The sequence below is a fragment of the Eptatretus burgeri genome, chromosome 2 (assembly GCF_056783735.1).
Source record: "Eptatretus burgeri isolate ZD-2024b chromosome 2, Ebu_testis_v1, whole genome shotgun sequence".
Taxonomy (NCBI): Eukaryota; Metazoa; Chordata; class Myxini; order Myxiniformes; family Myxinidae; genus Eptatretus; species Eptatretus burgeri.
In genome coordinates, this window is record NC_140962.1 from 153,149,495 (window position 1) to 153,165,277 (window position 15,783).

A 15,783-nucleotide genomic window follows, 5' to 3' on the forward strand; every position below is an offset into this window, starting at 1 on the left:
AGGGGGTCCAAACTCAAGATCTTAAGCCAGCCACCTTAACCACGAAGCCAACACCAGGCTTCTCATTCACAATAAAGACACCGCATATCATCTGGGTAGTTGTGGGAAATCGGCGAACACGATAAAATAGCGTGATTGATATCTCTCTTGAAGGCTCAGGAATGGTGGGACCTTCTCGCAAATTGATACATTCTTACATCCTCGATCCTGCTTTGGTGAAAGAAAAAAAACATTTGCCGCCTCTTGCTCTTTGCATCTCCCGCTCCCATTGGTTTTCCTCTCTGTCTCTCCAATTTCCTCTTCCCTTCGTCTCCCTTATCCCATTGCCTCACATTGGCAAAATCCATGTGAAAACGTGAATAAATTTTGCACCATCCTTCGTAAATAATCAAGGGATAACAGTCAATAAACAAGTATTGATACACTTTCATATCCAATGGTTTCTTCATTCCAACAAACATTCTGTACAAATAAACCATTTCAAAAGATCAACTAAATGATCCCATGTTGAGGCTACCCCTAGCCATTGTGATTTCACCCAACAAACGACGACATTAACGACATTTCTCTTCATGCCTTTATTATATCAAACAGCGGGGGTGGATGTGTCCGATCAACTTCACCAAAGGGAGAAACTAGTCATATTGGCAAAGCACATCATCATGTTTAGGACATGCGATCGCACGATAGCATGCGCAACCAACAAAACAGAAAAGTGTATGACAAAACTTGCCCAAGATTTTGCTCACAAAAGAGACGAAGAAAATACACTCTCTGCCATAAAAACACGAAACGTGCGATTTGTTATTGATGCGATTTATTAATGTGATGTCATGGATCACAGATGATGTGCAATCTCCAAACAGAGATAATTGCAAATAATTCCATTTGCATTTCGTTGTGGCCTTATCAAATAATGCTGCGTTGTGGCGAATGTTTTCACACTGGGATCAAACGTGGAAGTAATCTCAATACCCGGTATGTACACATCCCACAGCAATCACTGCATCGCACCGCCATCACATTGACCGTATGAGCACTCCCGAATCTGCTCCTGGGGGAATGGCATTCCAAGCCCAAAATCAAATCCTGGTCCAGCTCATCAAGGGTATATGGCTGTCTTGGCAAGCAACGTTTGATGATCAGTGACATCTCAGAGATGGTGTGTCCACGTCTACATATCATCACCGTCATTTTTTTTTCTGCAACCGCTTGGCAGATCAATGCGAAACTTTAAACATTAGAGGGACTCCCTGTGGAGAATATTTTATTGATAACTCTGACATCATGGGTCACATGGTATGGCAGCCATATTGGATTAAACCTTGACACAAGTCATAAACTCTATGTGGTGTATAAGGTGATAATGATGACATCAGTGAAGTGGTATGCCAGCTATCTATATATTACTAAAACTCTCATCTTGTATGAAAGTATGTTCCCGAAATACAGCCAAAACGGTACACGATAGCGCAAAAATTTTAGGGCCACCTTACTCACCATTCTCCAATGGTGTGCAGTATCAAGTGTCGTTCAAATCGGGCAACGAAAAAATTATTTAAAAAATCAATTCCCGATTCAGTCAAGTTCTCTTCGGGAGAGTTTGATTAATGCAAACAACCTCAGCGGTATAGTTCACAAACTCCTCATGAATCCACTCGGAGAAGAACTGCCTGGTAGCCCATGCTTTCATGTTTGCCCTCCACATAACATTAAGCTTGCTCTTCATAACATTGTTCTTTTTGAACACACGTGGATTCTCTGAGTGGTACACAAACAAAGGCTTTATCTTGCAGTCTCCACGAGTATTACCACACAATTACAGAGTAAGCCTGTCTTTCATTGGCTTATGGCCTGGTAAAGACTTCTCTTCCTTAGTAATATAGGTCCTCCTTGGCATCTTTTTCCAGAAGAAGCCTGTTTCATCACAATTGAACACCTGTTGTGCCACATACCCCTCAGTGTTCACAAACTCACTAAATTTCTTCACAAACTTTGCTGCTGCATCCACATTCGAACGAGCAGCCTCTCCATGCATAACAACACTGTGGATCCCAGTTCTTCTCTTAAAGTTTTTGAACCATCCCCTACTAGCCTTAAACTCCTCACTATCAGCACTACTTCCAGGCAGGCCTTTTATAAGGTCAGCATGCAGGCGCTTGGCTTTCTCACAAATTATGACCTCAGAGATGGGATCACCAACCAACTGTTTTTCGTTTATCCACACGAAGAGGAGTTTTTCCATCTCCTCCATAAACTTCGATCTCTTAGAGGTCAGAGTCGTAACGCCTTTTGCCACATCAGCTGCTTTTATCGCTGCTTTATTTTTCAGAATCGTACACACGGTCGATTGCGGCAGCTCGAACATGGCAGCGAGATCAGACACACGCGTACCGCTCTCATGCTTACCGATAAGTTCTTTCTTCAACTCAATTGTCGTTCTCATGGACTTCCTCTTACTCCTATTTGCTTCACTGCTCTTCTTGGGTGCCATGGTGAATGCACAAGGGTGATAATTGAAAAAAACAAAACAGCACAAATCAAGGTGAAAACATGAGGTAAAGTAGCGATCGACACACGAGAGATGCTTTCACGAGTACTTCCACCGACGAACTGAATGAACAAAGCGCGAAGATGCGGGTCGAACAGGCGGGGGAGACGCACGTGAACAAACATGAACGCTACGTTGCGTTCGGTTTTTAGGGCAAAATTTTCTCGAAAAAACTTCAGATTCCAATTTTTTCAAACAATGGGGCGTTCAGTTTCTGGGGGCACCACGGTACGTAGATATCTGATCTCCGACTCCACGTGCGTGAATAATTTAATTTATGACGTCATTGGCCACGTGGTCCAGCAGCCATATTGGATTGAAAATACAAACACACACAAAAAAATCTTATTCTCCAGAACCGCTCAACAGATAAATCCGAAACTTCATACATATCAACTAGCCATGGGGAAAATATGTTGAATGTTTTTTTTCAAATTCACCTTCATTGACACAATTTAATGTGCACACCTGGTTGTTAAATATCCTATTAATTAATAAAGCTACCGATCATGGCAATGTGTGCGACATAATAGGGTGCACGGGCCATCAATCACAGTGGGCTGTAACAGTGGCGTGTTCTGTTAACGGTGGTATTTTTATTCAGAATGCGTGCACAATGCGAGACCATGTGCTCTTACGAGCGCCATTTTAAATAAAGAATGTAATCAGTGTGTTTTGTTTGTTTTTTTGGGATGATTGACATGCTGGTGTCTCAGAAAGACTATTTCGAATTTGCTCAAATTGCCTCATGTTACCTCTAAAAACATTAGGGTGCACGAGTTGAACGTGCTGAATGATTATTGCGTGAGGCCATAACGTTAAGTGGAAACTTGCAATCAGGTGTTCTGCAGATCCCTCGTGCCAAAAAGGTACTTTGAATGAACGCTGAAAAAAGTCCTTCAACAATTACAATATCAATCCCACGTGTTCGGTGTTTATGGCGGAGGTTGTATTGGCTCGTTCTTCATCCAAATTAAGCCCACTTCTTCTTAACCACTTCAATGAGCCTCGTGTGAATGCAAACAGCTTCGGCGTCGTCATGTGAATACACACGTGTCTCATTAAAACCGATCAACACGAGAACAACTTAACACAGATGTCACAATTACATGGTCAACTCTCCCGAGTGGGTTTTCAAATGTTTCCGAAAGCTACTCGGATGACCAAATGCCTTTCCACATTCAGAACACATGTAGGGGCGCTCTCCCGTATGAATTCTCATGTGTATCTGTTGGTATGTTGACTGATTGAAGCCCTTGCCGCAAACACTGCAGGGATAGGGTTTCTCTCCTGTATGAACGCGCAAGTGCCTTATTAAACTCGATCGATTAGAGAATGTTTTTGGACAAAGTTCACAACTGTACGGACGCTCTCCCGTGTGACATCGCATGTGGATCCGATAGGGTGATGACTGGATGAATGCTTTTCCACAAAGAGAACATTTGAATGGTCGAATCCCGTTGTGAATTAACATGTGTCGATTACGGTGTGATGCATAATCAAATTCTTTGCCACACTCAGTGCAGGCATAAGACATCTTTGTCGGGATTTCAGCGTGTCTAACCAAATGGCTTTGATTATGTGCATGAAAAGGATATTCAGTGCCCTTGTATTCTTTTTCCCTGGAATCTCGTCGGTGCTTCTCCGTGTGCGTCTTCAAAGCAGTCTGAGTGGCGAAGCTGTGAGAGCACGAGCTGCAGGGGAACCTCTCGATCTGATTGTCACGTATCTCTGAGAAGACAGAAGAAGAAAAAGAACCTCAGCACCTGGTACATTAGAAAGAGGTTGAAGGTACAACATCAAGCTGATCTCATAAGCAGTTAGCGAATGGGTCATTTGTATATCACACGAGCTTGGACAAAATAATCAATAAATCTAAATCTGCTCTGCATTTCAATCTATATTAATAAAAGGGTGTATGTGTGTGTGTGTGTGAGTGCGTGCGTGTGTCAGTGCGTGCGTGTGTGTTTGTGCGTGTCAGTGCATGTGTGTCTGTGCGTGTGTGTCTGTGTGTGTCTGCGTGCGTCTCAGTGCGTGCATCTCAGTGCGTGTGTCTCAGTGCGTGTGTCTCAGTGCGTGTGTCTCAGTGCGTGTGTCTCAGTGCGTGTCAGCGTGTGTCAGTGTGTGTGTGTGTGTGTGTGTGTCAGTGCGTGTGTGTGTGTGTGTGCCAGTGCGTGTGTGTCTGTGCGTGTGTGTCAGTGCGTGTGTGTCTGTGCGTGTGTGTCAGTGCGTGTGTGTCTGTGCGTGTCAGCGTGTGTCTCAGTGCGTCAGTGCGCGTCAGCGTGTGTCAGTGTGTGTCAGCGTGTGGGTGTGTGTCAGTGCATGCGTGTCAGTGCGGGTGTGTGTGTGTGTGTGTGTGTGTGTGTGTGTGTGTGTGTGTGTGTGTGTGTGTGTGTGTGTGTGTGTGTGTGTGTGTGTGTGTGTGTGTGTGTGTGTGTCTCCTCCATAACTCAAACTATAAAACCTCGCAGCCTGAAACTTTGCAAGCATACTAAAAAAAACTCCAAGGAAGTGCAAGAGTGAAAATAGGATGTTTGGGTTAATTAAAACACACCTTTTGAAGATAATTAACGGCCTTATTTAATTACATCCTTCATCAGGCAATCCTCGGCCACCTCGCTGTCTGGAGTCTAAAGGAGTTTCCTGGATAACCTTGCCGGGGTTTGAAGCCGCCATCTTTTTTGGCCTGCTCAACCATACTTTGAGTTGGAACAGACCGCAGCGATTTCTTAACGATAAAGTTTTTTTTTTCCACTTTCCTCACTTATATTATCGAATGCTTGTTCATCATAGATTCGAATCGTTGGGTACATTGCAATGCTTATAATCGCCTGGAGATGCCAGTGTTCGTGGCTTTATTTCATTTGCGCACATGAATAACTGAGAGAATCTCTTAAACTAAGCGGAATTACAAAATGCAAGCTCCAGATTTGAAAGCATCAGCTGTTCCGACTCCCCCAAAAAGTGTTGATTTGTCCAATTCAGACATTGCACGGGCGTTTCCAGGTAAATAGTTGTATCACAGCAATTGCTAATCGCTTGCCAATCCAGGCGTTCCGCTGCAGTGCTTGATTGAGTGCTTAAGCCACTTACCGAGCTGTACAGTACAGTTCATGTCCTGATTGGGACGTACAGCCGACAGTTACTACAACGTAGAGGTACTATACAGCACACACGGACGTGGTACATATGGGTAGATTTGAATCTGTACGGACTCTCCGTGGGTGTGTGGACATGCCATGCCTGTTGCGGGTGCCGTGGTGGTAAAGTTTCATCCCGTATCATGTTATGGAGGTTCTATCAGGTTTTCCTGCCCTCACGCCCGTTTCTAAAGCATTTGGTGATCAGATTTGCTTTTACAAAGGATTAATGTTTGACAAAGGATAAAGCAAAATATGTTTGATAACGCCCGATTTCTGAGCCGTTTGCCGTATTAACACGTTTTCTAAATTACCGAGCCAATTTTTTTCCACCCGTCACATGCAGCTGTTTATAAAGATTAATGTTTGTGAACATATCCCTGAAACGTCAATATAAATGTAACATTGTTATTCGGTGAAAACTACTCAAGATTTCTGGATTGTGTACAGTAAGTATTGTAGTTGGTAATTACACGGACTCTAACCTGCCGGTATGTGTGTGTGTGTGTGTGTGTGTGTGTGTGTGTGTGTGTGTGTGTGTGTGTGTGTGTGTGTGTGTGTGTGTGTGTGTGTGTGTGTGTGTGTGTGTGTGTGTGTGTGTGTGTGTGTGTGTGTGTGTGTGTGTGTGTGTGTGTGTTCACAAAGCATAACATTCTCTCTGATAACTCTCCTACCCCTCATCTACCTGTCCATCTGTCTGTCTGTCTGTCTCTCGACGTATCTGGACGGTCGTTATGTCTGGATGGTGGTTATGTCCAGGTGGGGTTTGTCTCCGGACGTGTCCAGATGGCAGCTTGTCTCCAGACGTGTTCGGTCTGGGTGGTGTTTATGTCTGGACAGGAGTTTATCTCCAGATATGTTCGGTCCGAGCAGCATTCATGTCTGGACAGGAGTTGATCTCTGGACGCGTCCGCGCGGTGTTTGTGTCCGGGCGGTATTTATGTCTGGACGGGGGTTTGTCTGTTTGGAAAAGTTTGGCAAAGGGGGGAGGCGGGTGGGTGAGCGAAGGAAAAGGGGGGCAGGTGGGTGAGCGATGGAAAATGGGGGCAGGTGAGTGAGCGATGGAAAAGGGGGGCAGTTTGGTGACCGATGGAAAAGGGGGGCAGCTTGGTGACAGATGGAAAAGGGGGGCAGTTTTGTAACCGATGGAAAAGGGGGCGGTTTAGTGCCAGAATGAAAAGGGGGGCGGTTCGGTGAGCGATTGAAAAGGGGGGTGGTTCGGTGAGCGATTGAAAAGGGGGGCGGTTCGGTGAGCGGTGGAAAAGGGGGCGGTGTGGTGAGCGGGGCCGGTTTGTTGAATGATGGAAAAGGTGGGGGGGTTGGTGAGCGATGAAAAAGGGGGAGGGTGGGAGATGGAGGGAAGAGGGAAGCGAGGGGAAAATTGTGGAGCGAAGGGGGTAGATGTGTCGTGGGGAATGGTGGAGGGTGTTCGGGAAGGTTGGCGGTAGGCTTGAGCGAAATGATTGATTACCCCATTGGAATTGATTCCCTCCATCAGAACCAGGAATCGAACCTGAAATACTCGAGCCGATTACCTGCTTTTAACGGATCCAATTATCCGGAGTCGATTCCCACTATGGGTGATCTCACTTCATCCATCGAGAATCCTCCGTTCATTTGTTCAAAAAGTTATCTCAAAAGCTTCTCGTGTCATTCTTTACAAAACAGACAAAGATTCGTCCGTTTTTCTGCGTGTAGTTTGTGTTCAAGTTGTGAAGAAAATGAGAACACACGTACTAACGAACATTAAAAAAACAACAACAAAAAACGAGGAAATATATGAATTTTACACAAAACATTTCATGAACTAAACTATTTAATCATCCTGCCATCTCAATGTCATCGCCATTACTAACGTCCTTGTGTTATTACCTCCGGCACCGAAGGTGAAGGACGTTATGTTTTCACCTCTTTCTGTTTGTCTGTGTACAGGATATCTCAAAAAGTTGTGGACGGATTCGGATGAAATTTTGTGGACAGGTTCGGTGTGTGACAAAGGACGAATGGATTCGATTTTGGTGAAGATCCGGATCCGACTTCTAGAAGTTTTTTTTAATCGATTCTTTACCATTGAGAGATAGGGCTCAAAAAGGAAATATATAGCACGATATCTCAAAAAGTTTTGGACGGATTTGGGTAAAACTTGGTGGACATGTTGGGTGTGTGACAAAGAATGGATTCTATTTTGGTGAAGATCCGGATCTGGATCTGGATCTGGATATGAGAATTATTTAAATTTCAAAGTGATTCTTCATCATTGAGAGATGGAGCCAAAAACGAAATACAGAATGATATCTCAAAAATGTATTGGGCCCGATATATTCTCGTGGATCAGGTATGACGTGGCAGAGGTATGCGCTCCACCGAGTGCCCTTCGAACTCCTCAATGGGTTCATCCATCCATCCATCCATCCATTGGGCAGAGCATTAGTGCTGCCGAAGCAGTCTCCTTGGCCACTGCGCACAATACTGGACGGGTCGCCACTCCCACACAGGTTGCCAATATGCTGGCACTCATTTTGCTGACCTCGGAAGGATGACAGGCTGAGTCAACCCAACCTGGTATTAATTCAATGGCCAAGCAGGGTTTGAACTCAGGATCCTTCAATCCCAAGCCCACCACCCTAACTACGAAGCCAACACCAGGCTACACCACTGGTAAAAAGTTTGAGAACACCCCCATTTTTCAGTTTTTACTGAAATTTAAGCAGTTCAAGTCCAGTGAATAACCTGAAATGATACAAAGCTAAGTGGTAAACTGCCAGAGGTTTAAAAAAAGTTTAGGTTACCAAAAACTGAAAAATAATGTAAATTTCAGAATTGTTAAAAAAGGCCCTTTTCAGGAAACAAGTAATGGGTTAGCAACTGCAGCTGTTCTGCAGGTTTATAAGTATAAAACTTATATGATCTGGGGGAAGTAAATTAAGCCTTGAAAGTTGATGCAAACAATTCCTTCAGGTGTCCCAACTTTTGTTGATTCGTTACAAACCCTCTGTCTGTATAGAAGCAGTGTTGGAACAGACTGTGTTGCTACACCTTCTGAAGCATTATTTGGACAATATTGCACTGCAGGAAGTAGTATATTGCTTTCATAATGGCGAGAAAAAGGTAATTTACAAAGGAAGACAGACAGACCATTATAACCCTTAAAAGTGTTGGTCTTTCCTTTAGAGAAATTGCAAAGTAAGCTAAGGTATCAGTGAGTACAGTTTCCTACACCATCAAAAGGCACTTGGAAACTGGAGGAAACTCTGACAGGAAGAGGTCTGGCAGACCCAAAGCCACAACATAATCAGAAGACAAGTTTCTGGCAGTCAACAGCTTGTGTGATAGGTGGCTCACAGGACAGCAGCTTCAAGCACAGCTTAACACTGGTCAAAGTAAGGAAGTCTCAGTTTCAACTGTGAAGAGAAGACTTCGAGCTACATGTTTGACAGGTCAAGTGGCAGTAAGAAAGCCATTGCTAAGATGGCAAAATAAGAAAAAGAGGCTTGCCTAGGTCATGAAGCACCGCCAGTGGATTATTGAAAATTGGAAGAAGGTCTTATGGACCGATGAATCAAAACTTGAAATCTTCGGTTCATTATGCAGGGTTTATGTACGCCCTCGAGTAGGCGAAAGGATGGTTCCTTAGTGTATGACACCAACTGTCAAACATGGAGGAGGATGCGTGATGATCTGGGGCTCTTTTGCTGGATCCAGTCGGTGACTTGCACAGAGTGACTGGCACCCTGAACCAAAAGGGCTACCACAGAATTTTGCAGCACCATGCAATACCCTCTGGTCTATGCCTAGTTGGTTAGGGGTTCATCCTACAGCAAGATAAGGACCCAAAACATACCTCCAGGCTATGTCAGAACTACCTTAGAAGAAAAGAACCAGACGGTAGGCTTCAAATCATGGAATGGCCAGCACAGTCTCCAGACTTCAACCCCATCGAGCTGGTTTGGGATGAACTGGACAGATGGGTGAAAGCAAAGCAACCTACAAGTGCAACACATTTGTGGGAACTTCTGCAACAGTGTTGCGAAGAACTTTCCGAACAATATTTGATTTCCATTGGAGAAAGAATGCCACGAGTATGCTCGGCTGTTACATCTGCAAAAGGTGGCGACTTTAATGAGTCAAAAATTTCGATTAAATTTTGTTCAACAAAACAATTCTATGATTTCTATTTTATCTGAAATTGTTTATTTGTTCTATGCTTTAATTTCAGAGTACATTGAAAGATTAAACTGCTTAAATTTCAGTAAAAACTGGAAAAATCTGGGTGTTCTAAAACTTTTGACCGGTAGTGAATATAAAGCCCCAAAAGAACCCCCCCCCCCCCGCCGAAAGACCCCACACACCTTCCAGACAGCCCACCCATCTCATAACATGTACTTTACACATTTCACACTTATAAACCTCCTTCATAACATGTTTTCATAACATAACATAACATGACTTCATAACCAAAGTCATGCGTTTTCAATATTTTTTTTATTAAATTATATCTTTATCACTGTGCCCCATTTGTAAATACATTTTAGTGAAAAGAATCTGATGCACAGAAGAATAAAAGCATTTTATTTTAAAACGTGACATGCAGTCGGACATTTGAGTTGGAAAGTTTGGTCAAGCCGCTGTTATTAAGTATCCACCCGGATCATCTCAATTTTTTTTTACATCGATTATTGGAAATAAGTTGAATAATTTAAGACACGTAAATATGAGTTATTGATAAATTAGTCATTTTGTGAGGGGATTTCATAGTCCCAGGCTCTAAAAGGGCAATAAAATAAGAAAAAATAAAAATATGCCAGAATGTGCATATATCATGTGAATCCACCACTGACCGACACAAATGCTGATTTTCTCAGATGGTAGGTGACAACCTTTTGATTGGATGAGAAATTTCATATAGAATGTTTTATATGTTGTATTTTTGCATGGTCTAATATATGTCATATTTTAAGGTGAAACAAAAAAAAAGGCCAAGACTGGACATGTATATTCAATAAAAATCCTGCAGATTCAGTAATATACATCATAGACCCATGAACCTATATATTTTAAGGTGCTATGGAACACTGTGCAATGAACCAAATTTCATGACGAGTAGTCGTCTTTGTGACTTTCAAAAATGCCACTCAAGTCAGGGTATGCCCTAAAATAGGGGTGGTGACCACTTACATGCACTAAGCACTTCAGCCCTTTACACATTTTACACTTATAAACCTCCTTCATAACATGTACTTTTGCACATTTTACACTTATAAACCTCCTTCATAACAAGTACTTTACACATTTTACACTTATAACCCTCCTTTATAACATGTACTTCACACATTTCACACTTATAAACCTCCGTCATAACATGTACTTTACACATTTTACACTTATAAACCTCCTTCATAACAAGTACTGTACACATTTTACCACTCATAAATCTCCTTTATAACATGTACTTTCAATATTTTACACTTATACACCTCCTTCATAACATGTATTTTACACATTTTACACTTATAAACCTCCTTCATAACAAGTACTGTACACATTTCACCACTCATAAACCTCCTTTATAACATGTACTTTCAACATTTTACACTTATACACCTCCTTCATAACATGTACTTTACACATTTTACACTTATAAACCTCCTTTATAATGTACTTTATACATTTTACACTTATAAAGCGCCTTCATAAAATGTACTTTACACATTTTACACTTATAAACCTCCTTTATAACATGTACTTTACACATTTCACACTTATAAATTTCCTTCATAACATGTACTTTACACATTTTACACTTATAAACCTCCTTCATAACATGTACATTACACATTTTACACTTATAAACCTCCTTCATAATATGTACTTTGGCTAAGCGCATGTAAGTACTTACCACTCTGTTTCAAAAATGTCAAAAAATGAAGTTTGTTCCATTGCCTTCTCACTACATTTTCCTGAAAGTTCAAATCTAACTGAGTTCAGAACAAAAAAAACATCAAGCTTAATTACATATACACACATGTGTATATATATATATACATATATACCGAAATATGATACTTTGAAGAAGGGGTACCTATTCTGATGGTTTTTCGAGTTTCCAATGAAATTACCTAATTTTTCTTTTTTTTTTTCTTTTTGGCAAAATAAATGAAGGTCATAGTATGTAACCTATTCTTGCAACTAATCTAATAATCAAAATACCAATTCCTGGGATTATTAAGAAATAATACATACCTTTTTTTATTATTGCTCTATTCAGTGACTGACTGTCAGATGCTGAAAGGCACTCATAGAGAGATTTATCGATCAAATTTTTGGACATAAATTTTCAATTTATTAAATTCTGGGAGTAACAAAAAGCTGTCTAAATTCTCCAAAACTGTTTTAACTGCCTTCTAAATTTATAAAATATTTTTTAAATACCTGGAAATATATTTTTTTAAAATTTTAAGAAAATTTATTTTTTAATCAAATTCAGTCGGACAAAAATGCAAAATTACTCAAAACCAAAGCCATGCATGTTTTCAATATTTTTTTCTACTATGATCTCTTTATCACTGTGCCCCATTTGTAAATAAATTTTAGTGAAAATAATCTGATGCACAAGAGAATTAAAGCATTTTTTTAAAAACGTGACATGCAGTCGGACATTTGGGTTGGAAAGTTCGGTCAAGCCGCTGTAATTAAGTATCCACCCGGATCATCTAAATTTTTTTGACATTGATTATTGGTAATAAGTTGAATAAATTAAGACACGTAAATATGAGTTATTGATAAACTAGTCATTTGTGAGGGGATTTCATAGTCCCAGGCTCTAAAAGGGCAATAAAACAAGAAAAAATAAAAATATGCCAGAATGTGCATAAATCATGCGAATGCACCACTGCCTGACACAAATGCTGATTTTCTCAGACGGTGGGTGACAACCTTTTGATTTGATGAGAAATTTCAGATAGAATGTTTTTTATGTTGTATTTTTGCATGGTCTAATATATCTCATATTTTAAGGTGAAACAAGAAAAAAGGCCAATACTGGACATGTATATTCAATAAAAATCCTGTAGATTCAGTAATACACATCATAGACCCATGAACCTATATATTTTAAGGTGCTATGGAACACTGTCTGTGCAATGAACCAAATTTCATGACCAGCAGTAAGTAGTCTTTGTGACTTTCAAAAATGCCACTCAAGTCAGGGTATGCCCTAAAATTGGGGTGGTAACCACTTACATGTGCTTAGCCCTTCACGCATTTGACACTTATGAACCTCCTACATAACAAGTACTTTACACATTTTACACATATAAACCTCCTTCATAACATGAACTTTAAACATTTCATACTTATAAACTTCCTTCATAACATGTACTTTACACATTTTACACTTATACACCTCCTTCATAACATGTACTTTGGCTAAGCGCATGTAAGTAGTTACCACTCTGTTTCAAAAATGTCAAAAAATGAAGTTTGTTCCATTGCCTTCTCGCTACATTTTCCTGAAAGTGCAAGTCTTACTGAGTTCAGAACAAAAAACCATATAGCTTAATTACATATATATATATATATATATATATATATATATATATATATATATATATATATATATATATATATATATATATATATATATAGCGAAATATGATACTTTGAAGAAGGGGTACCTATTCTGATGGTTTTGCGAGTTTTCAATGAAATTACCTAATTTTTCTTTTTTTTTCTTTTTTGGCAAAATAAATGAAGGTCATAGTATGTAACCTATTGAGCCTGGTGTTGGCACAGTGGTTAGGGCAGCGGCTTGGGATCCAAAAGGTCCTGAGTTCAAGCCCCGTTGGGCCACTGAATTAATACACCAGGGGGTTGACTCAGCCTGTCATCCTTCCGAGGTTGGCGAAATGAGTACCAGTATACTGGGCCGGTGTATACCCCGGTTAAATAGGTGTACCATATCTATGTGTCGTAAGAGGCAACCAGGGTTGTGTCAGGAAGGGCATCCGGCGTAAAACGTGTGCCAAATCACTATGCGGATCATACGGATGATCCGCTGTGGCGACCCCGAATGGGAGTAGTCGAAAGAAGAAGAAGATAGTATGTAACCTATTCTCGCAACTAATCTCATAATCAAAATACCAATTTCTGGGATTATTAAGAAATAATACATAACTTTTTTATTACTGCTCGATTCAGTGACTGTCAGATGCTGAAAAGCACTCATTGAGAGATTTATCGAACAAATTTTTGGACGTAAATTTTCAATTCATTCAATTCTCGAAGTAACAAAAAGCTCTCTAAATTCTCCAAAACTGTTTTAACTGCCTTCTAAATTTATAAAATATTTTTTAAATACCTGGAAATAGATTTTTTTAAAATTTCTTTTTAAATAAAATTTAAAAAGTGTGACGTGCAGTCGGACAAAAATGCAAAATTACTCTAAACCAAAGCCATGCATGTTTTCAATATTTTTTATACTATTATATCTTTATCACTGTGCCACATTTGTAAATAAATTTTAGTGAAAAGAATCTGATGCACAGAAGAATAAAAGCATCTTTTTTTAAAACGTGACATGCAGTCGGACACCATTGGAAAGTTCGGTCAAGCCGCTGTAATTAAGTATCCACCCGGATCATCTCAATTTTTTTTACATTGATTATTTATTATTGGTAATAAGTTGAATAATTTAAGACGCATAAATATGAGTTATTGATAAACTAGTCATTTTGAAAGGGGATTTCATATTCCCAGGCTCTAAAAGGGCAATAAAACAAGAAAAAATAAAAATATGCCAGAATGTGCATATATCATGCAAATCCACTACTGACCGACACAAATGCTGATTTTCTCAGACGTGGGTGACAACCTTTTGATTAGATGAGAAATTTCATTTAGAATGTTTTAGATGTTGTAGTTTTGCATGGTCGAATATATATGTCATATTTTAAGGTGAAACAAGAAAAAAGGCCAATATTGGACATGTATATTCAATAAAAATCCTGTATATTCAGTAATATACATCATAGACCCATGAACCTATATATTTTAAGGTCCAATGGAACACTGTCTGTGCAATGAACCAAATTGCATGACCAGTAGTCGTCTTTGTGACTTTCAAAAATGCCACTCAAGTCAGGGTATGCCCTAAAATAGGGGTGGTGACCACTTACATGCACTAAGCACTTCAGCCCTTTACACATTTTACACTTATAAACCTCCTTCATAACATGTACTTTACACATTTTACACTTATAAACCTCCTTCATCACATGTACTTTACACATTTTACACTTATAAACCTCCTTCATAACATGTACTTTACACATTTCACATTCTTTTTTAAAACCCTCGTTAAAAACAACAAAACCCCTCTCATGTTAAACCAAATCAATATCTCGTGCTTCATGGCACTCCAAATAAATTTACACCAAGTAAATGATACCTGAACTCACCGTTCACGTCCTTATCCCGAGCACAATGGAGTGAAGGTTTCTGAATTGTTTTACTCTTTAAAAACTTTCAGAGAAACGATATATGACCTCACGACTCAACGCTTCACTTGATGACAATCCCGTCCATGTTTCCACCACTCACCGTGCTCCGGGTCCCTTCCCTCTGGAGGACCAAGGGAACCCTCCTCCTCCTTCACCTTGATCCGCACGACCCCACCAGGTCGTCCCTCTGCGGTCTTCCCACGTCCGGCCACGACGGTCCGTTCCGATCCTCGCCCCGCACGACACGACTCCATGTACTGACAGAGCTCGGCGTACATGGTGTAGGTGAACTTTCGTGCGGACAAAGAACACAGTCGAACCCTCACGGTCGGGGGCTCGGCCCGGGCACACAGAGCTCCGAGGATCTCGATCCCGAGACCCGTAACGGTGGCTCGGAGAGACTCCTCCGGTAAACCCTGGATCTCCATCCATGTCGGGACGGGACCGGGTCCACCACGAGCTCTCGTCTGGTCCATTGTCCGTCAAGAACACGTGCCGCTAGATTCATTCAATGAATGAATGATTGAATGAATGAATAAATGAATAAATAAATAAATAAATAAATAAATAAATAAATAAATAACTAAATTACTAA

The 15,783-nt window shown here is 40.6% G+C and overlaps 1 protein-coding gene across 2 annotated transcripts; it reads right to left on the minus strand.

The window, feature by feature from the left end:
* Nucleotides 1-563: 563 nt before the first annotated feature.
* LOC147033595 (uncharacterized) lies at nucleotides 564-15,712 on the minus strand. Of its 2 annotated transcripts, XR_015051676.1 has the most exons (3): nucleotides 15,289-15,712; nucleotides 2,410-4,282; nucleotides 564-1,054 (listed from the first exon to the last, which is right to left on the minus strand). XR_015051676.1 is itself a non-coding variant. In XM_085857030.1 (2 exons), exons 1-2 carry the CDS (start codon nucleotides 15,662-15,664, stop codon nucleotides 3,657-3,659), a joined length of 1,002 nt encoding a protein of 333 aa, XP_085713156.1. In that variant the 5' UTR covers nucleotides 15,665-15,712; the 3' UTR covers nucleotides 564-3,656. The 2 variants fall into 2 exon arrangements, 1 of the variants encoding a protein (XP_085713156.1); XM_085857030.1 differs by having other exon boundaries at nucleotides 564-4,282.
* Nucleotides 15,713-15,783: the final 71 nt, after the last annotated feature.

What these genes read in the sequence shown, in the direction of transcription:
- LOC147033595 (XM_085857030.1), bottom strand. Translation starts at nt 15,664, where the DNA reads ATGGACCAGACGAGAGCTCGTGGTGGACCCGGTCCCGTCCCGACATGG. An exon ending in GGGAAGGGACCCGGAGCACG is followed by an intron (nt 4,283 to 15,288) that starts GTGAGTGGTGGA and finishes CTGTCTTCTCAG; the next exon opens with AGATACGTGACAATCAGATC.